This window comes from Solanum pennellii, chromosome 3, assembly GCF_001406875.1.
Source record: "Solanum pennellii chromosome 3, SPENNV200".
Lineage (NCBI taxonomy): Eukaryota > Viridiplantae > Streptophyta > Magnoliopsida > Solanales > Solanaceae > Solanum > Solanum pennellii.
Window position 1 is genome coordinate 27,089,327 of NC_028639.1, and position 25,645 is coordinate 27,114,971.

The 25,645-nt window shown below is 37.3% G+C and overlaps 1 protein-coding gene across 5 annotated transcripts; it reads left to right on the plus strand.

The window, feature by feature from the left end:
* Positions 1–965: 965 nt before the first annotated feature.
* Positions 966–25,055, plus strand: LOC107014471 (sister chromatid cohesion protein SCC2). 5 transcript variants are annotated; one of them, XM_027915993.1, is made up of 28 exons: positions 967–1,376; positions 11,329–11,438; positions 12,962–13,110; positions 13,180–13,273; positions 13,363–13,613; positions 13,948–14,055; positions 14,206–14,317; positions 15,584–15,680; positions 15,775–15,961; positions 16,058–16,486; positions 16,557–17,089; positions 17,177–17,387; positions 17,461–17,511; positions 17,614–17,772; positions 17,866–18,033; positions 18,717–19,016; positions 19,100–19,252; positions 21,121–21,290; positions 21,421–21,529; positions 21,643–21,816; positions 21,890–21,994; positions 22,059–22,292; positions 22,582–22,715; positions 22,800–23,087; positions 23,197–23,557; positions 23,761–23,853; positions 23,955–24,080; positions 24,463–25,055. In XM_027915993.1, the coding sequence occupies exons 1-28, from the start codon at positions 1,138–1,140 to the stop codon at positions 24,679–24,681; spliced, it is 5,364 nt and encodes a 1,787-aa protein (XP_027771794.1). In that variant the 5' UTR covers positions 967–1,137; the 3' UTR covers positions 24,682–25,055. The 5 variants fall into 5 exon arrangements, 4 of the variants coding, with proteins under 4 accessions (XP_027771794.1, XP_027771793.1, XP_015069880.1 ...); XM_027915992.1 differs by having other exon boundaries at positions 968–1,376; positions 13,357–13,613; XM_015214394.2 differs by having other exon boundaries at positions 1,138–1,376; positions 12,983–13,110; positions 13,357–13,613; positions 24,463–24,681.
* Positions 25,056–25,645: the final 590 nt, after the last annotated feature.

The following is a 25,645-nucleotide window of genomic DNA, read 5'->3' on the forward strand; positions in this document are numbered from 1 at the left end:
TTGATTTAAAATATTTTCAAAAAATAAGAGTTGCATATTATACATACCATTAAATCTTATGATTTATTTAATAATATATTGGTGAAAGTTTTCTAACATGAAAAGTGTGAACATAATCGTCATTGTTCTCGTGACAACAATTTAACTTCCCCGATCCTTTAGTTTCTTAAAATCTTTCAATACTATGTTTGTTACATATTATCTTCTTCTAATGCACCATATTGTACCGTAATATTTTAATGAATATAATAATTAAAAATATTATATTGTTCTTCCGTTACGTTATACAATGTTAAAAATTAACAATATAAATGATAAATTATTGAGAAAAGTAGGGTATGAAGTAGAACTAATATACAAAAAAAGGAAAATATCAAAATAAGATTATTAAGTATTTCCTCCATTTCTAAAAGAATGATGTAGTTTGACTTAGAACAGAGTTTAAGAAAAAAAAATACTTTTTAATCTTGTGTTTCTAAATAAAAATTATGTCAAATGTACCAAATGACCTTTGATCTTATGGCTTTAAATATGCCACGTAAAAAATTGAAGTTAAAAAATTATAAAAAAAAAGGAATTATTCTTTTTGAAATAGCCTAAAAAAGAAATTAGATCATATTTTTGAAACAGAGAAAGTAAATAAAAACAAAATATAAAGTAAAAATATAATCAAACTAAATCAATTATATATTACACAGTTACTAAACCATAGATAGAATGGGTAACACAAGCAATTTTTCTTTCCAAATCTGCACTGTACTTTTCCCTTTGATCCAACGGATATTAATATTGTAATTACAACTTTTGCCAACAAATTAGTACAAAAATTCGGTGAAAGGAAAAGAAATGGTACGCAAACACAGTATCAACGTTTATGTGAACACTGAAAGGGTATTTTCGTAACTTGACAAGATAGACTATTATTCCTGTCCTGTATTGTATAATATAATATATACTACCACTACTTGAGCTGAAAAAAATCCCAAATTTTTCTACTGCTCTTTCCCCGCCATTTGTTTATCCGATTAGGGCTTTCTGCTTTTCCTCAAACTTGAAAAACCTGAGATTCATACTCTCAAATCTCAATTTGTCCTGTTTTCAGTTCCCTACAACTTGACTGTGTGAAAGCCGATTCCAATGGCGAATTCAAGTGGCAGTAGTGGTGTTCCTCAAGGTATAAGTTTATCGAATACAGTGCACTCTGAAATTGCCCCGTCTTTGCCTTTGCCGTCACTTCCTGTCTTCTGCGGCGCACTCGATCACCAACTTAGGTTGTTTGACGAGCGGAGTGAATCCAGATCGTTGAATCGGAGTGACATACTCATTCACGCTAACAAAATTGCTGATCTGCTTCACAATACAGACATTTCTTATTTGTGAGTAATTTTTTTTCTTTTTGATAAATTTATTTACCTTTTGGAATATTGACCTAGTTTAATTACACAATACAAGTCTTGTATACATATGTTCTGAAGATATTTTTCGTCTAAATTTTACTCATGCTCAACGCTTCTTTTCTCTGGCTTTAGAAATTGCTTAATTTTTAGGCTTTGCAACATTGACTTGGTAGAATTACATGTTGAGTTTGTGTAACGTGCAGATGAATTTCTTCAATCTTCGTTGTCAGTAGCTGTAAAATGATCAATGTGACCCTCCTCTAGAATTATTCATCTAAAATCTCAAAGTTTGAACGACTCCGCCTTTTAGGAATTAATTATTTCAGGTTCTTCATATAACTTTTGGAGTGTATTGCACTTTCACATCCTAACTTACAGGGTTGCAATTAGGAAGTGGTATCAATTTCTTAAATATTTTGTGGTAAATCGGTCATTTTACAATCAGAGAAAAGAGGAAATGGAGTTATAGGAATTCACCAATAGGCAGAAATGGAATTGCATTTCAAATAGTTGATGGACCTCATATTTAACTTCCTAGTGTGCTTTTCTTCTATATTAAGGGTGTGTTTGGTATGGAGGAGAATATTTTTTTCCATGGAAAATATTTTCCTTCAACCCAAGCACACCCTGATTCTAAGAATGAAAAACCAAATTCCTTGAATGTTCTGTCACTTAACCAATAAATTTTATCCTCATTTTAGGATTCATGCATAGCCGGAAAGGTTTTTGGTCTCTAGGTAGTTTATTATATCTGTAAGCTTTCTATATCTATAGTATCAAGATGCTCTGCCGTATCATTTGATAATTATGAGCAAATGATCAAGTTAGTTAATTTTCCTAGTTTGAGCAACCTCTTCTTCTTGCCAAGTTGTAATTAGTTTGGGTTGCTCAACTCAGTTTCTCTATTTTCCCATCCACATATGTTGTCCAGAAAGATTTCACGACCAGGTTAAAAGGTGGGAGAAATAGTTGCTGATGAAGTAGAATTTATTTTTTCTTAACCCCTTTTTTGATGGCTGCAAAGAACACTTATTGAAAAACTGGATCTTTTTAGCTGGCCTGAAAATGTGAGACGTCCAAAAACTTGAAGGTCCTTGAGTGGGAAAAATGAGAATAAGAGATTATATGTGAACTCAAAATTGCAGTTCTTACTAGTCACTCCCACGGCTTCAATTTGTTTGTCTTATTTTGACTTGAGTTTATGAAAGTAAAGAGGACTTTTGAATCGTATGGCCTTAAACATGTCATGTGAAAAGTTGGAATTAAAGGGTTGCTAAAAAAAGAAAGAGATATTCTTTTTGGAATGAACCAAAAAGGTAAGTAGAAAAAGCAAATTGAAATGGAGGAAGAATTAATTTTAGAAGCACAAGCTATTTTGGATCAACGGACCAACCATCTAGTAGAGGAGAAGATAAAGAGCCTGTTTAGATATGTTTGGCAATGTTAAAAATAACTTAAAATAAGTTAAAAAATGACTTAAAAAAATTTAAAAACCAAAAATAGGTCTCCTTACTTTTATTTTTGACTTAAAAGCTACTTTTTTAAGCCAATCTATACGAGATCAAACAATAGGAAGACATCATTCCAGTTGAATATGTTAGGCCTTCATCCTACCTTAAAGTAGACCACCACCATCACCACCACCAACATACCCAGTGTAGTCCCCTTGAGTGGGGTTTGGAGAGGGTAAAGTGTACACAAACCTTACTTCTACCTAAAAGGTAGAGAGATTGTTTACAGTAGTCCTTGGTTCAAGGATTTTTTTTAGAAAAAGACGTAATGGAAGTACAAGAAACAATAGATAATAACCAAAACAACAAATAATAACAGAACATTATTAAAACAAAAATTTCAGCCTTTTGGAGAGTGGAGAGTGAGAAGCCGAAAAAAGCGACGAGGGCTTGCTTCACCAAAGCGTGAAGCGAAGCTCACACTTTTTTTTCTACTAAAGCGATATTTAGTACAAAAATAAAAAATATCAAATATGCATGTAGAAATAACCAAGAACTAAATAGAAATAACATATTAAGCAAATCTTTCAATTCTTAAATTAAAAAGTAAATAAAAGACTGTCAATAATCCTCGTAATCATAACATATTAAGCAAATGCAAACAACAAAACCAAACAACTAAAGAAAAGCAGATCATGACAGGGGCAAGAAAGCCCTTGAAGTGGTTGCTGAAAGCTTGAAAGACAGTCCAAAGAGGAAGAAGAAAAGAGAGGAAGAACTTATCATGTGAGTCGCAACAACATATGTTCAGATGTTTGAGTCAGAGAAGAAGAAAAGGGAAATGTTTGAGTTGCAGCTGACAAGTGTGTTATATAGAAGTTAAAAAAAGAACCTAAAAATGCTTAAGCACGCTTTTTGTCGCCTTTGCTTTAAGCGTGCTTCTCGCTTCGCCTACTGAAGCGCTTGTTGTTTAAGCACCGCCTCAATGCAGAGCATAAAAGCGCAGTCCTTGCTCCTTGCCAGGCTTCGCGCTTTTTGTCACTTTTCACACTGAAAAATCCTATAATCAAACTACACAAAACAACAGATAGCAACATAAATAGAATAACAAGAAACTACAAGAGTAGTATGGCGATACACTTCTACCTACTATTATAGATGCACTCCTACTTTCTCCCTTTGTCCATGATTACTTGTCCATTTTTGAATTGAGACACCTACTAAGAAAACGATTATTGACATAGTGAGTTTACAATTTTACCCTATTAATTATGAAGTAGATGAATTAAAAACTTAGGATCTTCAAGATTAGAGAAGAAAATTTCTTAGAAAATGCTCTCAAACATGATTTTTGAGGTTAGCCAACTTTCATCATCAAGTCATACTTCCTCACATCCTGGGGCCTTTTCCGGCAACCTTGGCCAGAATCATGTCAATAGGGAAAATACCATCTTTTATGACGCAGGTTTCAATTCTTATGAAATCACCAGATGTAAAGAAGGAGCACAAACATGGTACGAGTGGACTGAACGTCGCCGGAATTTAATGAGGAGAGTGAAGATTCACATTGAAGTCTTGAGATGGCTGATTTTAGTATTTATTGAGGCGTTGAAGGTGACTCTATGAAAAGATGAAAGTAAAAGACTTGTAATCAATTTTCTTTTGCACACTTATATACAATGAAAATGGCAGATATATCAGGTTTATTGCTATTCAAGGACAAAACAAAGCAGTCATCATTACACCCGAATCATCTTACAACACAAGTTGGGGAAACATTGCTCATAAAATAGCAAAATTCACCTATGAGAAAACACAATCTAATAAAGAGAAGGCACTGGGAGTATCTTTTAAGGAGGCAGTAAGGAACAATAGATGGACGACAGAATCCACGAAGAAGGTGCACACAATGGTGGAAGGTGACCGCCTAAATGTGGTGAGCGTAACATCGACATCGAAGACAGATCTCCTCAAGAGATGTATTGTCGGTAAATTCCAGAGCACACTTCGGGAGATACCAACCCTCAATGATGTAAGAAGGTGGGCTTGCAACTCTTGGAAGTTAGCCATAGTAGTTGGCGTTTTCGCTATTAACAACGGACACTTCCTGTTCGAGCTTCCCGCAATAGTGGCTGCAGTGCACGTCATGGCAGGAACCATGTATAGTGGCTGCAGAGCACGTCATGGCAGGAACATGGTTTTGGAAGAAGATGCATCTGAACTTAGAGTGGTGGAGTCCAATCACAGGTTGCTGGCTGGAAGTTGTAGTGAGAGACTGGGTGTGGATAAGAGTATTGGGTTTACCCCTAAACCTATGGTCCCAGAAAGTCTTCAAGCTTATCGGAGATCACTGTGGGGGTTTCATCGAAGCAGAGGAAGAAACAACTCTCAAATATCACACGGCATGCATCAAGGTGAAGGGTGATGGAAAGATGGTTCCAAAGGAGATTGAATTGGAGATGGCAAAATAGTCTGATGGATCCTTGTACTTGTATGCGTTTTTATTGTGAACCTTCTACTTAATCATTTGTCAACTGGACACGTAAACTCAATTAAAATGAGTCTTTTAAACCTCTCGAACGATGTGTGTAGCTTGCTCTCTTTTATATACATGACATGTCATATCCACATCACATATATAGATGCCATGTCATAATTATTTTTAAATTATTAATCAAAATTGTTTAATTAAAGGAATATAATAAAATATTAATTATATTTTTTTTTTACAGAAAACTCTATTACGTTCTCCCCTATTCTCAATGTTTCACAAACAAAGCCGTCGCCATTTTTTTCGGCAATACCACTTATATCTTCATTTTCTCCGCACATCTTCATCATTTTTCTTTCCTCTTTCAGCCTCCACAAAACTAACAACCTAAGACACCAACCATCAGATCTAGCCGAACACTATCACCATTCTCGCCTTTCATCCTGACTGCAATCACCATTTTTGCCGCCATGATTAGATCCTTGCACCCCACCCACCTCGTTCTCCTCTCTGCTTACCATTCACGCCTCTCTCTCACACACACTATTGCGTATTAGTGTTGTTCGGAGAGCACCACCAGCCCTCCGCCGGTGAAGTGGTGGACTGGAAATTGGTATAATGAGTGGAAATTGGTGTGGAAACAAAAAGAGAAAGTTATATTTTGCAATAAATTATGGAAACAAAAAGAGAAAAAACAATAGATTGTGGAAACAAAAAGAGAAAAAAAACGAGGGATGGGCAGGGGATGGAGATGAGAGTGAAGATGTAAGGATTTTTAATTAATGGTGTGAAAAAATTATTTCTTTATAAATTTTAATAATTTTTGAAGTAAAAATGCTTCTAACTCGCCTCTTGAGGCGAGTAGCTACACAATTTTGCCAACTCAGACATCCTAATGCCACATAAGTCTGGTAAATGGTCAGAATAGTTCGTTAAATTGTATTTTTATTGAGTTTAAGGGTTTAATTGACAAACATGTAAGTAGAAGAGTTCACAATACAAATGCATACAAGTATAAGGGTCCATCACACTATTTTGCCAATTGGAGATCATGTGACTCTACATGTGAGGCAAATAGAAAGGAAAGGAGACTTTATTAGCTGAAGCAGGCCAGCTTAAGAGAGGAAAATTTGGGCCCAAATTTTTCAGGCCCAAAAAGGCAACAACAGAAGAATAATGCAGCCCAAGGTCTGGACATAGTTAACATCGATATACAAGCAAAACTATCTCGTATAACAACAAATAACAAATTTGAGGAACTGGGAAATCAAGATACGGGAGTTTCAAACAAGTCCAACAGAGACCTAGATGGCAGAAAAGCAACAGACAAAGATGCATCTCAAATAAAAAAGAAGCCAAGTGACAGTGGAAGGTTTTTTGAGCCTTTGCGTGATGAAATAGAAGCAAACTGCGGAATTCTAATGGAACAGGGCAGAGAAGGTGCCCTAACTCTATTTGAATTGGGGGACGAGGAAAACAATGTCGTGTTTGTCGCCGACCTGAATAATGATGACGATATGTCCATTATCCAAACAAAGGAAAAAACATATCAGGAGATACAAATAGTAAGCGACATGAAATTGGATCAGAAGGCAGAGGGGGAAGGCACAATTGAAGATATTTTACCACTGAACTCTAATGAACATGGAATTGATACATCAACGGAGAATGAAAGTCTTTATGGGTCCAACAAAACATATTAATTGGTCCGATAAAACATAATCAGAATCAGCAAAGAATTTGGGGTACATTTTATTGGATGTGAAGAGGTGGCTTTGGACCTCTTTATGGCGATCGACAGTAAAAGACAAACTATTGAGAAGGCGTTTGGGAGCAATAGTTCCTATAACTCCAGTAGGAAATGTCTTGAAAGAACTCAAGAATTTGGAACCAAAAGTGATTTCGTGAGCTATGGTACAGGGAGTATAGGGGATGCTTTATAGATGATCTTTACAAAGGTTAATAGTCTCATGGAATGTAAGGGGCCTCAATGACCCAAGTAAGAGGCTGCAAATCAAAAACTTGGTGAATACATGAGGGCAGATGTATATTGTTTGCAATAGTAAAAAATCAATGATAATATAAGTCGGATTGTAAAAGATTTGTGGGCAAATAGGAAGGTGAAATATGCATAACCCAGAGGCATGGGGACAAGAGGTGGTATCATTATCATGTGGGATAGTAGTATCTGGGAGGGTGAAGTATGTGAAGTAGAGGCTTACAACACCACATGTTAGTTCACAGGGAAAGCACAAGATTTGGGATGGCATTTATCAGGTGTCTATGCCCCAAATAGTAGAGAAGAAAGAGAAGAAGTATAGGGAGAGTTGGGGGCAGTGAGGGGTCGATTTAATCGGACCTTGGGTGGTGGCTGAGACTTTAATGTTGTGAGATTCCCATCTGAGAAGAAAAACTGCAGCAGATTCAACAAGGAGATGGAAGAATTTTCTAAATTTATAGAGGACATTTAACTGCAAGACTTACCTCTTGTAGATGGCAGATTCACAGGGTGGAAAGGGGATGGACATGATATTGCAGCAAGATTAGATAGATTTCTGATATATGAGGAATGGGAAATAGCGTTTAGAAAGATCAAACAATCAATCTTACCTAGAGTAACTTCCGACCACAATCCACTGTTATTGGAATGTGGTAATTGGGAGAGATCAACCTCTAATTTTAAGTTTGCGAATTGGGGGATGCAAACTAAAGACTTTAAAGAAAGAGTTAAAGAATGGTGGAACTCTGTAACTTATGTGGGAAAACTGGATTATATTTTAGCTTGCAAGCTGAGGTTACTGAAAGTCAAGTTGAAAGGATGGAGTAAAATAGTACATGGCAACCAAGGTATGCAAAACGGAGCATCCTTAACCAACTAGTTGAGCTGGAAATGATACTAGATTAGAGAATCCTATCAGATGATGAGTCCTATTTAAGAGCAGTATTGACAGTGGAGTTTGAAGAAATGCCAAGAGAGAGGAACTGGCTTGGAGGCAAGGATCTAGGGCCTTGTGGCTCAAAGAAGGAGACATGAATACAAAGTTCTTCCATAGAATTGCTAATTGTCACAAGAGGTATAACTACATTGATAAATTGATCATCAATGGTTCCAATGTGACTAAACTAGCTGAGGTCAGAGATGAAGTTACTACCTTCTACCAAAAACTTTACATAGAGACCTTAGTTCAACCCTAGAGGTCAATCCAGGATAGATGAAGAAGATAATGCAGCTCTGCAAGCCTAATTTGAAGAGCAGGAGATTAAAAACGGTGTGTTTTAATGTGCAGGGGATAAGGCTATCCCCCCAGGACCTGATGGTTTCACAATGGCCTTCTTCAAACAGTTTTGGGAAGAGATAAAACAGGAAGTGGTAGCTCTATCAAGAATTTTCATGATCAGGGCTACTTCGAAAAAACTTTCAATGCCACTTTCATAGCCCTGATCCCCAAGAAGTTGGGAGCATCTGAATTGAAAGATTCCATGCCAATTAACTTGATTGGGAATATCTACAAAATCATATCAAAGATTGTAACAGAGGGACTCAAGAAAGTTATGCCAAAGCTAGTGGATGAGCAACAAATGACTTTCATAATGGGTAGGCAAATTATGAATGCAATTATGGTGGCTAATGGATGTGTGGACATGAGATATTGATCCAAAGTTCAAGGAATTCTATGCAAGCTAGACATAGACTAAACTTATGATCACTTAAATTGGGACATATGTGGAGAACATTTAGGAGGATGGGGTTTGGCAACACCTGGATAAAATGGATAAGGTTCTGCATAACTACAATGAAGTTTTCAAGTTTTCAGTTTTGATAAATGGCTCTCCAACTGGCTTTTCCCTCCGTGAGAGGGCTGAGACAAGGAGCCCACCTTTCTCCCTTTCTCTTCATATTGGCCATGAAAGGTTTAAGTGATATGCTTAAGAGTGCTCATGTGAATAACAGAATCAGGGGTTTTCACTATGAATGAAGGAAATTCTCTGGGAGTGTCTATTTTCCATTTACAATATGTTGATGACACCTTGGAAGGAACAACTAAAACACCTAAGGGTTATCTTCATCCCGTTTGAAGCAGTTTGTGGACTTCATCCTGTGAATGAAGTTCCACAAATCAGTACTTTGGCAAACATTTTAGTTGGTAAGATAGGGGAGCTTCCCACCACCTATCTTGGAATGCCTTTGGGAGCTAAGAGTAAGTCCATGAACATATGGAACTCTATGTTGGAAAGGTGTGAAAAAAAGCTAGTTAACTGGAGAAGTCAATACTTATCTTTGGGTGGCAGAAGCATAATGTTTCTTTTTCCATTCATGAGAAGATCATCAAAAAGTTGGATGCTATCAGGAGAAACATTAATGCTGAAGGGGAGAAGAAGCATCATTTGGTCAAGTGGGAGGCTATCATTATAACCAAAAAAGAGGGAGGTCTAGGAATTAAGAATTTGAAGGCCCAAAACAAGAGCCTTCTGTTAAAATGGTTGTGGAGACTGGTAGATGAGCAGGGCCTATGGAAGGAAATCATCATTGCAAGATATGGTAAGGAAGGACCATGGACTACTCAGGAAATGGAAAACTCCTTATGGAAAGGGTGTATGGAGGACTACCAGAAATCAGTGGCAAAAAATGTGGGGTAATTCTGTGATCAAAGAGGGCAATGGCAGAAAGACCTGGAATGAATGATATATGGGTGGGGCAAACACCTCTGAGGCAACAGTTTCTAGACATCTACAACCTCAATCACCAGAAGCTAGCTACTACCTCAGAGGTCAAAAATGGACATGGAATCTGTCCTTCAGAAGATTCTTCCTCAATGCATGGGAAGTGGAGAGAATGATTCAGTTCTACAATACCTACCTTGGACAAGCTTAGAGTCTCAATTTTGAGGAAGGCATATTGTTATGGAAGTTGGACAAAGATGGCAAGTTCACTGTGAAAACAGCCTACATGCTGTTGGATATCTCTACTGAAACCAAGGAATGGTGGCCATGGAAGATGATCTGGAAAGGGAAGCTACCTCATTAGGTGGCATGTTTCACTTTGGCTAGTTGCAAATCAAGAGGTCCTGACTCAGGACAACCTTATGAAAGGGGAAGGCAGTTATGCTCGAGATGTTTTTTTTGTGAAGCTGAAATAGAGACTGTAAATCAACTTTTTCTGCATTGTAAAGTGACTAAAAAATTATGGCAATGGTTCACTAATCTGAGGGGTATTGGATGGGCCATGCCAAGGCATACTTCAGAAGTAGTAGCATGCTTGCTTGCCACAATAGAGATGGAAATCAGTCAGGACACAAGGATAGATGGTAGATTGTCCCTGCTTGCATCTGGTCGACAATTTGGAAGGAGAGAAACTAGAGATGTTTTGAGAACAAGAGCATTCCCTTCCAAAGTATAAAGATGAACTGTTTGGCAACCTTTAACTTTTGGTGCATCCACTCTATACCTAAATATATAGGGGACGACCCTATTTTTAGACAATTTATAAGGGATATAGGTGATAGATTTTGTTTTGGGCTGTTCCTTCATACTTTTGATGTAATTATGTAGGAGCACACTATCGGTGCTCCTTTTGTTTAAAATACCAATTAACCTTCACAAAAAAAAACTTAAGATTTTCAAAAAGTTCTACCTTTTTCAAAGTAATTAATTGAGGGTATAGGTAAAAAAGTTTGTCCTTTCTTGATTTGTCAAAATGGACAAGAAATTAGGGACAACTAAAAAAGAAAAAGTGGACAAGTAATTAGGGACAGAGGGAGTACTAACCTTCTACCCTAATTTGTGTACCCCACACCTTCCCACCTTAAAAGTAGACCATAGAAGGAAAAGTAGACCATAGAAGGAAAACACTTTCCACTCTGTGTATCTTTGGCTTTATCAATCCTTATATGGAGGAGCCTTAGAGCTGATGCAAGTTTCCCACCTTAAAAGTAGAAGGAGAACACTTTCTACATTGTGTATCTTTGACTTTATCAATCCTTATATGCAGGAACCTTAGAGCTGATGCAAGTTCACAATCTCATGGCTTTGTGGGACACCTTGACCTGCATAATGAAGTGCTTAACTGTAACTCTGAAGCCTTTGCTCTAATAAATGCAGGTAAACAAGGTCTATAAAGTTGATTTCATTGTTTTCTATCTGATGTGTTGGATTTTTACATGTCCAATTGGCTCAATTGAATTCTGTGCAGAAGTACAAGTCTTTTCTCTTATTTGAAGTACATTACATTTTGACTGTGCTCATGGTACAAGCATCCTTTTGCTAATCTGTTTTGTGGCACCAACTAGTATTTTACCCATATTTTTCTTCATTCTTTTGCAAGGGCTAAATCTTGTTTCTGGTTAAGTTGTTTACTTGTTTTGGATGATTTGAGTTTGTACTTGAAGAAAATCATGTTGTATTTGATGACAAGAATGTTTGAAATGCTATGTTGAAATCGACTCAATATCATGCTTCCTTGCTCACAATGATAGACTCCCATCTGAAGTCATCACGTTTCCATTGGATGTTGGTATCTCATGAAAGTGTAACTGTTTCCAAAACGATTTATGCAGATCCACCCATTGCCTTAAAGTTTTGGCTTGGTTGTTCGAATTCTTTCTCAGTAACAAGATTTTGATTTTAACTTTTACTCCTGGGATTTACCTTTTTGTTTTGATCAGTAAGCGAGAGATCTTATTAACAGTATCAGGACTCAGACACCAGGATGGTGATTTATAAGAGTAGTAGTCCCCTGCTCAAAACAAAGGAGGGAAAACCTCTGTAAAAAGTTGGTTCTAGTCCCACGGCGAAGTAACAAAATCTAGCATTTTGTATGTATCATCCACATAGTGGAGCTTACACCATTGTGCCAGCATACTGCATACATAAACATCTGAACTTCAAGTCCAGTACAGTAGTTGCCTTTCCCTCAAGCTCTGGAGTTCCTCTCTCCATAGTACCCAATCCATGCCAGCTGGTATAGTCTTCCATAATACTCTCAGTGATTTGTTTCTTCCTTTGAGCGTCAACATAGCAGTAGCTCATTGCAGAGTGAGGCATCAGAAAATTCACTTTGAACAGACTTGGGAACATGCTCCAAAGTTGATTGGCAACCCAACAGTGTAGGAAAAGTGGCTTCCCTTTGTTCCTGATTGCTGCACAAGTAGCGTCTATCGCATAATGTGATTCCCCTCATGAAGCAAGAGTCATATGCCAATTCCCGCAAAAACTGCCACTTTGTGTGGTTGTGCTTTTGATTTGCATATTTTCATCGAAACCAATTCTGGGAATTGTTTCTTTTCTGCTTAGCCATATGTAGCAAGACTTAAAAGATAAAGCTTCCTGTATTTGTCCCTCCTAGCAGAGAATCTGAAGTGTCACGATTCAAAGACACTTCTTCCAAAATATGAAGCAGCTTGGCCATTGTATTTCCTAGTCAAAGAATTGTCTTCAAAAGTTTACATTCCAAATGTGGTGGTTCCAAAACTGTAAACGGATAATCAGCATCCACAGAAAAGCTAATCATGGGATTTACTTTAGAACATGTTATTGTCTTGGGTTCTGTAGAAGTGTTTCTCTATTTCTGCATTTGAGTGAGATGTTTCATTAAGTGTTTGATGTTACTTAGGTTTACTATATAGCACATTGTTCAAGTTTCTCAGGCCCCATTAAGGAGACTGCACGAAGTCGCAAGGCTAATTCAAATTCTCTTGAGAGTGTACCTGCTGTCCAACTTCCACAACAAGGCACTGTAGAGATCCACAATTATCAGCACGACCATGTTATTAGTGTAAGTTTGAAAACGGCCGATTTAGTGGCTAAGTCATTGTGTTTACTAAAATCAAGCAATTGATTGCAGGATGTTACTGCATCTTCTAGGAAACCAAAAGTCAAGAAGAAAGGAAGGGAGAGCACCTTACTATCAAGTGGCCCTGATGCTTCTGAATGTCAAGGTTCCCTTTTCGTCACTGCACTTTCTTTTTCCTTACCTCTCTAGATGGCTATTCAATGAATTGGGAATATTTCCTGTCATTAGATGCAGTTGCAGCAGGTTTTTGTGAGATGTTGGAAGATTTTTGTGGCAGGGCAGAAATTTTTAGTGAGGAGCGGGAGGAAAGAGAATTTTTAGCAGTGTCTGTGGCAGATCTTAAAGTTGTTCTGAGGGAGATCACATCCATCCGAGCAAAGAAAGCACTGAATTCGATTCCAGTTGATAATCTAGTAAGATTTCTTAGGGTCTTAGATCACCAGATTCATCGAGCAGAAGGTTTATCAATTAATGATAGTGAACATGTAAGTTAGCAATTATGCATTTCATGTTATTCTTTAGACTTCCAGTACAGATAATGCCTCTTTAGTTTCCTATATAGTTTTCTCTTTCCAGTTAAAAATTGCAAGTACCGACTTTGGCTTCCATTATTTTTTTTTGAAACTGACTTTGGCTTCCATTATTTTCTTGTAACTGGCCTTTTTCTGTTTGTTACCTATGGGCTGGTAGTGGGTCATGCCACTGTCTGGAAATCATGGCTCTTGTCAACATGGCACACTTTTGAATTTGTTAACGATCGTAATAACATTGTCATGGCCATAGTTAATAATAAGGTTTTGGTTTTCCCATGTTGTGCAGATGGATGCAGAGGTTGTGTCATCGATTTTCTGTGCTTTAGAGTCCATTCATGCAGCTTTAGCTATAATGGCTTACAATGGGATGCCTAAGCAATTGTATAAGGAAGAAGTATGCTCTTAACTCTTTTTTGTTTTTTCCTTTATTGAATATATCTTGAAAATTACAAATACAGATTTCATTTTGATTCTTGTGTTGGTATCTTTGCACGTCTCCTTTTAGTATGTTAACTTTTAAGCTGACCTTTGTCTTTGATACCAGATTATTGAAAGAATCGTGGAGTTCTCCCGGCACCAAGTTATGGATGTTATCTTTGGTAGTGATCCCGTGTACCGTGCACTGCACAAACCACCCGAGAGGGGGATTCCTGAAGGTAGAATTCTGAGTACTAGATTATTGATTATTAGTGTACTAGGACTCTATTTGAATATTTATTGAAGTCATTAGAAAATTGACTTCTCGATGATTGTGAAGTCAAGTAAACGAAAGAATCATATTAAATTATAAAATGACATGGAGAGAAGTTCTATAGCTTGCAGAATACATAGGAAGTAGAATTTAGAAGTGTTTACCCCTAGGCGTTCTTGTTGAACAAAATACTAAATGTAGGAAAGTTAAAGCTAATTTTAGTGTAATGGTATCTTATGATTTTGAAACTTCTCGGTGGTGTCTGGAATTAAATTGTCTGCCTTTGAGTTGATTGGAGATCGTTTAATGAATCTTCTGCAGAGCTGAAAAATAGGTTGGGAACCCTAGAAAGGAGTTTTGAAGTTTTCCTAACTTAAAAAAGGATGGAGATACAGTATATATAATTAGATCTAACCATCAATCCTCAGTCTGAAGTATTTTACCTCTAATTCAGTCCATATTTTGAATTTCTGTGCTGCCCATAACTATTGCAGGTCCTTTTCTCTCATCACTCTACCTTTCCGATCTTTGCTTTCACTGTTTACAATCCTTCTGAGAAAGTGACGAAACTATCCGATGTTCTGGAATCGTTTTGTGTTGATGAGTATTTAATTAGATCAGTCTAAAATTGGCTTAGTTTCTTGGAATTAATGCAAACTTAGGTAAAGATAGGGCACAACCAAGGAAAAAGATCCAGATGATATCCACTAGTTGAGAATAGGTTTTAGTCTTTTAGAGGACCTCTAATATTATTACATTATTGTTATATTTATTTAAGCATATTTAACCTATTATTTCTCTTTATTTTTATTTGGTGTAATGATGACATGAGTTAAGTTTAAATGGAACAGTGACCATTCGTTCCCGAGCCCAACTTGTTTTGGACCGAGGCTTAGTTGTTATAAACTTGTAGTCTAAAATTGCGATGATATGAAAGGGTTAACCTGTGGAATAGTTCTAATGTTTATTGTTTCAGTATGGCTTGGATCATCACTGGGGAAGTAAAGCATTTTAGCTTTATCAATTACCATACTCCTTTCTTTCTGTTCTTCTATGACACTGTTCTATCTTGTAGTTTTCAAACTGTGAATTCTGATTCCCATTTGTGTGATAGGTATAAGGGTTCAGTTTCGTCTCTGTTAATTGGCTTATAAATTAAACCTATTTTGTATATGCTAGATATAGTCCAGTCCTTTACTTAGACTATATCTATGTTTTCATATGCTTCCAGGTGAAGAAGATGAAGAGGTCAATGGGGATTTTGTTTCACCAAATAGGAAGAAGAGATCTACTAGGAGTGCAAAACCAAGGAAATCAACATCAAACAAGTATGATTGTAAATATTGGTGTCCTTGATAATGTGTTTTTGGTCTCTTATATGAAAAGTCCTATAACCTCATGCTGGTATTATCAAATTTGTAGGGTTTCTTCTGCTGTTGGTAATATACTTCAGAAGCTTGATGTGATTCTTGGTTTTCTTAAGGAGTTGTGCACTATAGAGCATCTACCAGACAGTTGCGTTATTCAACTTATTAAGACTTGTTTCACAACATTTGTGGTTGAAAACATCCAGCTTTTGCAAATGAAATCAATAAGCTTAATAAGTGGGGTAATGAAACTTCATTTACTTGAAGTTTGTCTTTTTAGTCTAAATGAATCATATCTACTGTGGAACTTAGTTGTGTATGTGTTGTTGAGTTTGCAGATATTTTATGCATACACACAGCATCGTGCTTCTATAATGGATGAAGCACTTCTGATTCTTTTGAAATTACCCTCTTCTAAGCGCATGCCCAGAACTTATCCTCTACCTGATGAAGAGCAGAGGCAAATCCAGTTCATCACTGCTCTTTTAATTCAAATAGTTCACAGCAGTTCAAACCTTCCAGATGTTTTGAGGGAATCATCTGACAGTCCTTCTCTAGAAGTCTCAGTTGATGCCAGTTACCCTACCAAATCTTGTGAGTCAGTCACGGAAGCGTGCTGTCTTTTCTGGAGTCGTGTTCTTCAACGTCTAACAAACACAAAAAATCAGGAGGCAGCTGAGTTGAAGACAATGATTGAGAATCTTGTCATTGATCTGTTAACTACTTTGAATTTGCCTGAATATCCAGCCTCTGCTCCTCTTTTGGAGGTATTAGAGATGTGGTTATATTTCCGAATCCTCTTTATTGGCTATATATTAAAGACACACTTATATGCAGGTTCTTTGTGTTTTACTCCTTCAAAATGCTGGGTTGAAATCTAAAGATATTTCTGTTCGTTCGATGGCCATTGACCTTCTTGGCACAATTGCTGCAAGGCTGAAACAAGATGCAGTCCGCTGTAGGGAGGAGAAATTCTGGATAGTAAAGGAGTTGAGAAGTGGGGAAATGATTGACCGGAATCCTCCCAAGGATGCATGTTCTGTTTGTTCGGATACCAGGATTGAAAAATCACTTGTTCAATGCCATGGTTGTCAGAGACTATTTCATCTTAACTGTACTGGAATCAGGGGTCATGATATTCCGAATCGCGGCTTTCATTGCCAGATGTGTATCTCCAAGAAGCAACTTCTTGTACTGAAATCACTATGCGAGTCTCAGTCCAATGATGCTGGGCAAAATAACCGTACTAACTCAGGAAAAATGTCACAAGTTGCTGAGGCAATCACAAATTTGGAGATTGTTCAGCAGCTACTACTGAATTATCTCCGTGATGCTGCAACTGTGGATGATTTACATCTATTTACTCGCTGGTCAGTGCTTCTGTGAAATTGATATTTTAATGCTATTAGTATTTTTCTTTCTGTTTTTGATAACCCTGACAAGAAAAACAATTGCAGGTTCTATCTTTGTCTTTGGTACAAAGATGACCCTAATTCAGAGCAAAAGTTCATGTATTATGTTGCACGATTAAAGTCACAAGCAATTGTGCGTGACTCTGGTTCTCTTTCTTCGCTAATGACAAGAGAGTCGGCAAAAAAGATAACTTTAGCATTGGGACAGAATAGTTCTTTTTCTAGAGGATTTGACAAGATTCTGCAAGTGCTTCTGGTTGGTGAAATAACACTTCCCCACTTTTACTCGAGCACATAGTCTTTTATACTCATTATAAGATGCTTTACAGGCAAGTTTGCGGGAGAACTCTCCAATAATTCGTGCAAAGGCATTGCGAGCAGTAAGTGGGTTGCATAAACATTCTAAAATTTAGATTTCTTCTGTTCCAACTTCTGGAGTACTTAGTTTCTGCTCTACTTGTTTGTGTCATAATTGAGAGCAGGTTAGTATCATTGTTGAGGCTGACCCAGAGGTTTTGGGTGATAAGCTTGTCCAAACAGCAGTGGAAGGGAGGTTTTGTGACTCTGCTATATCTGCCCGAGAAGCTGCGTTGGAACTTGTAGGCAGGCATATTGCTTCATATCCTGATGTTGGTCTGAAGGTATTGAATTTAGATCTATTGATCCAACATGCTTGTGGTGACACTTTCAGGATGGCTATATTTGTCCTCCTAACGCGTCTTTGGGTTGCGCAGTACTTTGAGAAGTTGGCGGAGAGAATAAAGGATACTGGAGTAAGCGTGCGAAAGCGTGCTATCAAAATCATACGGGACATGTGCACTTCAAATTCTAACTTCTCAGAGTTAACTACTGCTTGCGTTGAAATTATTTCCCGAGTTAATGATGAGGAATCCAGTGTACAGGTAGAAGTAGTCCATATCAATTTCCTTACCATTTTAACATTTGAGCTGATTCTCTTTGTTCTTCTGTCCTCTCTTTGGTTAAATAGTGATACAAGAACCCTGACCATAAAAATATCTGCCCTAGATGAATGTAGAACGTGCAAGGTTCTTCTGATGATCGACTATAATCATCGTTACACTTTAGACCTGACAAGTGGCTGACCTAGAACAAGGCACACGATTCTTGGTGCGATTCATAGGCCAGTCCCAAGCCAGTCATTCTGCATGGGTAGGGGCCCAGTCCTGCCCACAAAGGCTCCAGTTGGATGGACTGGGTAGTGGCCTGATTCTTTAAAAGAATTTTGAACTTTGATTTATTTAACAAGATTCAAGTATTTAAACTTATTTTAGAGTCGAGGACTGAAGAAGTGTAATATTGAAGATTTACTTTCGAAAAATACAATCGAAAATATACAAAAATCATTAATATAGTAACAGGTGAAGGTTAAGTAAAAGATTGGGTTATATTAGTGTGAAATTAGAACCTCAGATTGTTACTTCATGTTCCATTTTATATGACAACCTTTTGCTTATAGCAGAAAAGGATGACACCTTTCTATATCTTGATGTGGACAATTTTATTTGGTCAGATTCCAGAACCATACAAGGAATCCTTAGATTCTGTTTTATTTTCTTACATATAGGACCTGGTCTGCAAGACATTTTATGAGTTTTGGTTTGAAGAACCTTCTGGTTCACAACATCATTATTTCGGAGATGGAAGTTCTGTTCCACTTGAGGTGGCTAAGAAAACAGAGCAAATTGTTCAGATGCTGAGAAGGATGCCCAGTCTTCAACTTCTTGTAACTGTGATTAAACGCAACTTAGCCCTTGATTTCTTTTCACAATCTGCTAAAGCTGTCGGTATCAACCCCGCGTCCCTTGCCTCAGTCCGTAGGCGCTGCGAGTTGATGTGCAAGTGCTTACTTGAGAAAATACTGCAGGTATTTGATTTGTTGGATGGTGCCTCTTAAATGTTTAGACTTCTTTTTTGTAAATAGAATGTTCAAGTATCTTGTTCTTCCAGGTGATAGAGATGAATACGGGAGAAGGAGAGGTGCTTATGCTACCATACATGAGGCTCTTGCATGCCTTTTGTGTTGTTGATCCTACTCTATGTGCACCAGCTTCTGATCCTTCCCAGTTTGTGATCACGCTACAACCTTATTTGAAGAGTCAGGTTGTGCATCTATTTGGTTTTAAGCTTAGTTGTGGACTCTTCACTTTTGATGCCACACCTGTGTCGGATTCTCCAAAAACACACTACGTTTGGCGATTCCGACACACACCTGTTGACATTTTTTAAGAGTCCGAGAAACATTGCTTTTAAGGCACTCCACAGTGATTCTAGGTTATTGTCTTCTATGTGAGAAAATTTGCTTTTCTACTGATGATTGGCTGTGCACTTTGTGTTCATATGCGTCTGGTGCATGCACTACTAAGTTTGTATATTAGCAAACTTGAAATGGATATAGTACATGAGGCTCGTTTCGGTCAAAAAGCACAAAATACCGGTTAATGCGTGTTTTTGTCTATGTGCTAACTTGAAAGGGATATAGTACAAATAGCTCTTGGGTTTCAACTTCCAAGCGCAATGCACCTATCGATTGGTTTATAAAGAAGCACAGGGAAGACTGGTGTGTTATCATTTATACCAACCATGTTTTACACTATTTTCTGAAAACAAGCTATGTAATCTTATGTTAAGAAGTGGAAAATTATCAAATGAGTGAAGACAGAATATCTAGGTTCAGATAATACTAGAAAACACAATGGATATTCAAAACTATGTAATGGTAGTGGTAATGAACTTTTGATTCATGCAAATGAATCTTTGGGAAGAATGATAAGAGCATAAACATACAGTTGTTGCGATGGTGACAGAGAACTAGTTGGGATTTATGCATGGTAAATCTACTACAAAGGTTACATTTTGCTGAATGTTGATAGTACCTAAAAAAGTATATGATTGATGTATGAACAAACTCTTTTGGGTGCTTGAGAAAAAATTATCGATGGAAAAACAGAAGAAACAAATTCATATATAAAAATAACAGAAAGAGTATGTACTAGTAACTAAGCAAGTGATCATAAGTGTGAGAATAGTTCCCCATCATCGTGGGTTGCACTAGAGATATTCTTTCAGCCATATTTGTTTGCCTTAGTTATTGATAACTTAACTGATTGTACATAGGGTGAGGTAATTTATGCCATTTGCAAATGATGTTGCACTACTAGATGAAATTGTAGTAGGGAATTCTATCAAATTTGGACTCATGGAGATCATGAGAAACACTCTGGAGAATAAGTTTTATGACAAGTAAAAGTAAGAGAATATATGCAATGCAAGTTTAGCCTTCATTCAATGAACGAAACTGAATTGATTTGTATGAGATTATGCCGCCTTAATGCATATAATTTAGATGTACAGGCTAATCTTCTTGGAAAATAGAATTACAGGGAAAGATGAATTCAGAATCAAGATAAGGTAACTTACATGGGAGTGTGTTACAGGCTGCAATGCACTTTGAAGAAAAGTCTCGTAGAACGATTGTGATACCAACAATGTAATGTGGGTGCAACAAATCCCGAAGAGGGGTGTCGTGGAAATGCAATGTTGGGATGAATCATTCAAAATTGGACGTGATTAGGAATTATTATCAAAAAGGTTCAAGTAACACCATAGAGGATAAAGTGAGTTCACATGAGATTGTTCAATCATGTTGTACAATCATTTAAAATTGGATTAGATTAGAAATGATTATTAATATGGTTCAAGTAACACACATAGAGGATAAAACTGAGAGGTGGCACGAGATGGTTCGACTATGTCCTACTAAGAGCTTTGAATATATCAGTCTGGAGTGTATGCATTAGTGTGTGGATGTACCTCTATACTAAAGCTATTTATCCTGGTTGTCACTGTACGTGCTTGTTGAGTCACTGCTACTGCACGGCCACCTGATTCCTACTTTTCTTTTGCTGTACTTGTAAATGTTAAATACTCCAAACAAATTTATGATATACTTTGTTTATGGCTTCTGTTAGGCTGATAATCGAGTTGCTGCCCAGCTTTTGGAGAGTATAATCTTTGTGATTGATTCTGTTTTGCCTTTACTAAGGAAGCTTCCTGAAAGTGTTGCTGAAGAACTTGAACAAGATCTGAAGCAAATGATTGTTCGGCATTCTTTCTTGACAGTTGTCCATGCTTGCATCAAGTATCTACTCTTTCATTAATACCCTCTTTTCAATAAATTGGGACTAGCCATTTCCCTTCATATATTTTTCACAACTTCATATTCCATGATTCACTTTTTTCCTTATAAGCTTTTGCTTACAAAATTATAGGTGCCTCTGCTCTGTAAGTAATGTTGCTGGAAGAGGCTCAACTATCGTTGAACACCTTATCCAGTTATTCTTCAAACGCCTTGATGCCCTAGGTTTCAGTAACAAGCAGGTATATGAAACCCCATGAAGTTTCTGGTCATTACTAGGAAAAAACAGATGTTTCTCTTTGTATTTTGTTATAAGATCTGTATGGCATTATTGCTTACTTTATTTCTTTTTCAGCACTTTCAGCAAGTGGGCCGGTCTCTTTTCTGCCTGGGTTTGTTAATACGTTACAGTAGCTCATTATTGCATGCATCTGTTTCCAGTAACAACTTACATGTTTCTAGCAGCCTCAACCTATTTAAGAAATATCTTCAGGCCGAAGACTTTGTTATCAAGGTCCGCTCATTGCAGGTGAGACTTCCTATTTCCTTCAAGTCCTGCATGTATGTCATAATCATCACCTATGCAACTATGTTACTTTCAGGCACTGGGCTATGTTTTTATTGCTCGCCCTGAATGCATGCTGGAAAAGGATGTAGGAAGAATTTTGGAGGCCACACTTTCTTCTAATACTGATACACGGCTCAAGGTAACTTCTTTTCTTCTTGTTTCACACTTATGATATGCTGTATACTGAATCATTTGTCGGCCAGATGCAATCTCTGCAAAACATGTATGAGTATCTTCTTGATGCTGAAAGTCAAATGGGAACAAATAATGCAAGCGAGAATGAAGTTGCTAACACAGCAGTTGGTGGCCCTAGTGTGCCTGTTGCTGCAGGGGCTGGTGATACCAACATTTGTGGGGGAATAATTCAGTTGTATTGGTCTAAAATTTTAGAAAGATGCCTGGATGTGAATGAACAAGTGCGTCAGTCTTCTCTTAAGGTAATTCCCTAATTTTTTAGTTTCCGTTTCCTGTAAAAAATGATTCATTAAGCTGCTTGTATGGATTGCATCCACTGCCACTTAGGGGACATTTTAGTGTAAGAGCCGGTCAGTTTACTGCTGGTGTTCATTTACCTGACTACGCGATCCTCATTTATTTGGAAATTCTATGCGATGCCTAATTTCTAAAGCATGGATTATTTATTCTCAAAGTTATGTCAATCCTTTTACCCATTCGAACTACAGGGTAGATTCCTACTCTAATCAACCTCTGATTTTGTTCAAGCAGATTGTGGAAGTTGTACTGCGTCAAGGTCTTGTTCATCCTATTACCTGTGTTCCCTCTTTGATAGCTCTTGAAACAGATCCGCAGGAGGTGAACTCAAAGCTGGCTCATCATTTGTTGATGAACATGAATGAGAAGTACACTCTCTTTGTTGTTAGAGTTATAGAATTACCTCTTGATATTGATGAGTTTATGTTAACGTTGCTGTTTTTTTTTTCTAGGTATCCATCCTTCTTTGAGAGTCGTCTTGGTGATGGTCTACAAATGTCATTTATGTTCATACAGGCCATGAATAAAGGTGATTCTCAAAGTTTAAAACCGCAGTCCAAAGCTCCAGGTATCATGTCAGGAAAGTCAGAGCCTGGCTCATTTACCCATGCAAGGCTCGGGGTATCTCGAATCTACAAGCTCATCCGTGGAAATCGTATTTCAAGGAACAAATTTATGGCCTCAGTTGTGCGCAAATTTGATACGCCAAGCTGGGGTGATTTAGTGGGCCCATTTTTGATGTATGCACCAATCCGGTGTACTAAACCTGAAGTTGGTTACTGTTTCAATATTTACTTTGTTTGTACTAATCTGGACTATTGATACTGAATTGTATTTTTCCTCTTCCAGATACTGCACTGAAATCCTTGCTTCGCTTCCATTCACATCGCCTGATGAGCCCCTTTATTTGATCTATTCTATAAATCGGATTATTCAAGTTAGGGCTGGCACGGTGGAGGCAAATATGAAGGGATTTTTACAATTCTTACAAGCAGGCTATCAAAAATTAAATGGAAGTGGGGGCATTCAAACAGAGTCTAATCAACCTATTAGGTGTCAGACTGAAACAATGGTTGCCAGCACAAAAGTTGAGGAAGTGTTGGAAGGTGACCATGTTGGTGTAGATTATGGATCAGTGAAGCCATATATGCCCCATTTGGCATCATTAAATCCACATGGCATATCAAATACTGATTTGCAGATGATCCAGGTATGCTCTCTCCATCAAACTGAGTCTAATGAGCATGGTGTGGCGTTGCATGCAGAGCACATGAGATATGTCACAAGCTTAACTGTTGTCTTTTTTATAGGCCACATGTCCCTCCTAACTTTCATCACTGATAGCTGATGAGTTCTTTTTTGGTTAAGTCTCTTTTTCGATTCTTCTGTTTAACAAATATGAGTATTATACAGGTGGAGTGTCTGGCAGCTGGTGCTTTACAGTTACTTCTGAGGCTAAAGAGGCACCTCAAGATTCTGTATGATCTAAATGATGCCCGTTGCCAGGTTTGGCTTTCTGAATTGGCTGTTAGTTGTGCATGAGACTATGTAAATGAACCCTTGGCGGCATCTCATGATACTTATCTCATATTGGTTGGTTTCATCAGGCATATTCTCCAAATGATCCCCTAAAACCTGGGGAAAGTCTTTCAAAGCAAAGTCTTCCTTTCAATGTGAATGAAATTAACATTGAGCACCCAAAGAATTATGAAGACTTTGTCCGGAGATATCAGGTAATTTGAGTGCAGTAACATATTCTATCTATGTCTCCACCAACGTTCATATTTGATTCTCTCTGATAGTTTTCAGATCTTGAGAACAAACATATTCCATTATGTGTTGCTATATTTTGCCTTGACAAATTATTCACACATTTATCTGCTAGATGATTTGCCACCCTATACTTTTGAAGCTGTCATGGTTAAATATGTGAGACTTGTCTTTCATTTCTGCACTCTATTTTGCATATGCATTTATTTGTTTCTTGCTGGTGTTGCATATCAAGGGCATGCAGTTTGTAATTTGGCTTATTCAAATAGATAAGCATTTTATATGATCATGTGCCATTGGTCGCCACCTTCCATTTTTAGCATTTATTTCATCTTTTGTTGGTAGGAATTCAAGAATGCCTTGAAGGAAGATACAGTGGACTATGCAATCTACACGGCGAACATTAAAAGGAAACGCGCTGCTCCAAGAAGAAGCAGGAAATCTGGTCGAATGATGGGTGGTGGTGAGGATGAAGAGTATGAAGAGGATGAAGATTGGGGTAGTGGAATGAAGAGTAGTAATAGTGGCAGAAGAAGCAGTAGCAGGTTAAGGCAGCACCTGTGAATGTAAGTAAATACTTAGAGGTAACACTAACATGTACAGTATGCATCTATAGAAGTTAGAGATGATATCTACGATGCCAGGAGTAGAAGTTAATGCTGTATTGGAGTGTTCCAGTACATGAGTAGTGATGTGCTCCATTTAGAAGTGCATGATGCTTGGAGGCATGAGTTTTGGTGTAGCAAATTGAAGCTCAATGAGTTGGGTGTAGGTTTCAGACTTGTATTCCATTTTATATGTATGTACATTCTAATAGATTCTGATCTCATTTGGAAATGAAATAACACCATTGTTTGGAACAGTGCTTTGAGAAATAGTATGATATCTAGGAAGACATTGTCACCCGGAATAATACACAGATCGTTTATGTGGTATAATTTCAACTTTGCGTCCATGGTGTTGATTTGGTCTTCGTGACAAGTAGTAATGCAGTGGTGTTCGGATCTGGGCTATTCTTCATGTGTTCGTTCGGTAATAACGATTGCTTTTGACTCGCTCGCTCCAATAGCCATCCATATTTCTGTTGTCAGTATATCGCTTTTCCAACCCCAAATTTTTATCAAATCAAACGAATCCTCCATTTAATTTTTGACACATGAATAAGCGGGTCATTTATGTATGTACTTTTCTACCTTAAATCAACAACTTTTTACAACTAACAAGAGAGACAAGTTGAATAAATATAAAAATTATCTGTCTTTGCTATTTTTTTAATCACTAGTCCTGAACACGTGGTTTGCACGTGAGACCCAGAAAAATATAATATGTTGTAGAAGGTACATTAAAATCACATTGTGATGAATTTCAGAAATGATTTAACGAAAAAATATATAAATGAAATAAATGAACAATCAACCTTTATAAATGACTTCTTTGTCGTAAAATGTAAATGTCAAATAATTAGATATTTCGGTAACCTGTCAAATTTGGACAACGAAATTTAATGTGATAAATAATTTGCCTTTTT

Excerpts from the sequence above, each read along its gene's own strand:
- LOC107014471 (XM_027915992.1), top strand. The coding sequence starts at position 1,138 with ATGGCGAATTCAAGTGGCAGTAGTGGTGTTCCTCAAGGTATAAGTTTA. Across the intron at positions 19,253-21,120 it reads AACCTTATTTGAAGAGTCAG|GCTGATAATCGAGTTGCTGC; the intron begins GTTGTGCATCTA and ends GGCTTCTGTTAG. Across the intron at positions 22,293-22,581 it reads TGCGTCAGTCTTCTCTTAAG|ATTGTGGAAGTTGTACTGCG; the intron begins GTAATTCCCTAA and ends TTGTTCAAGCAG.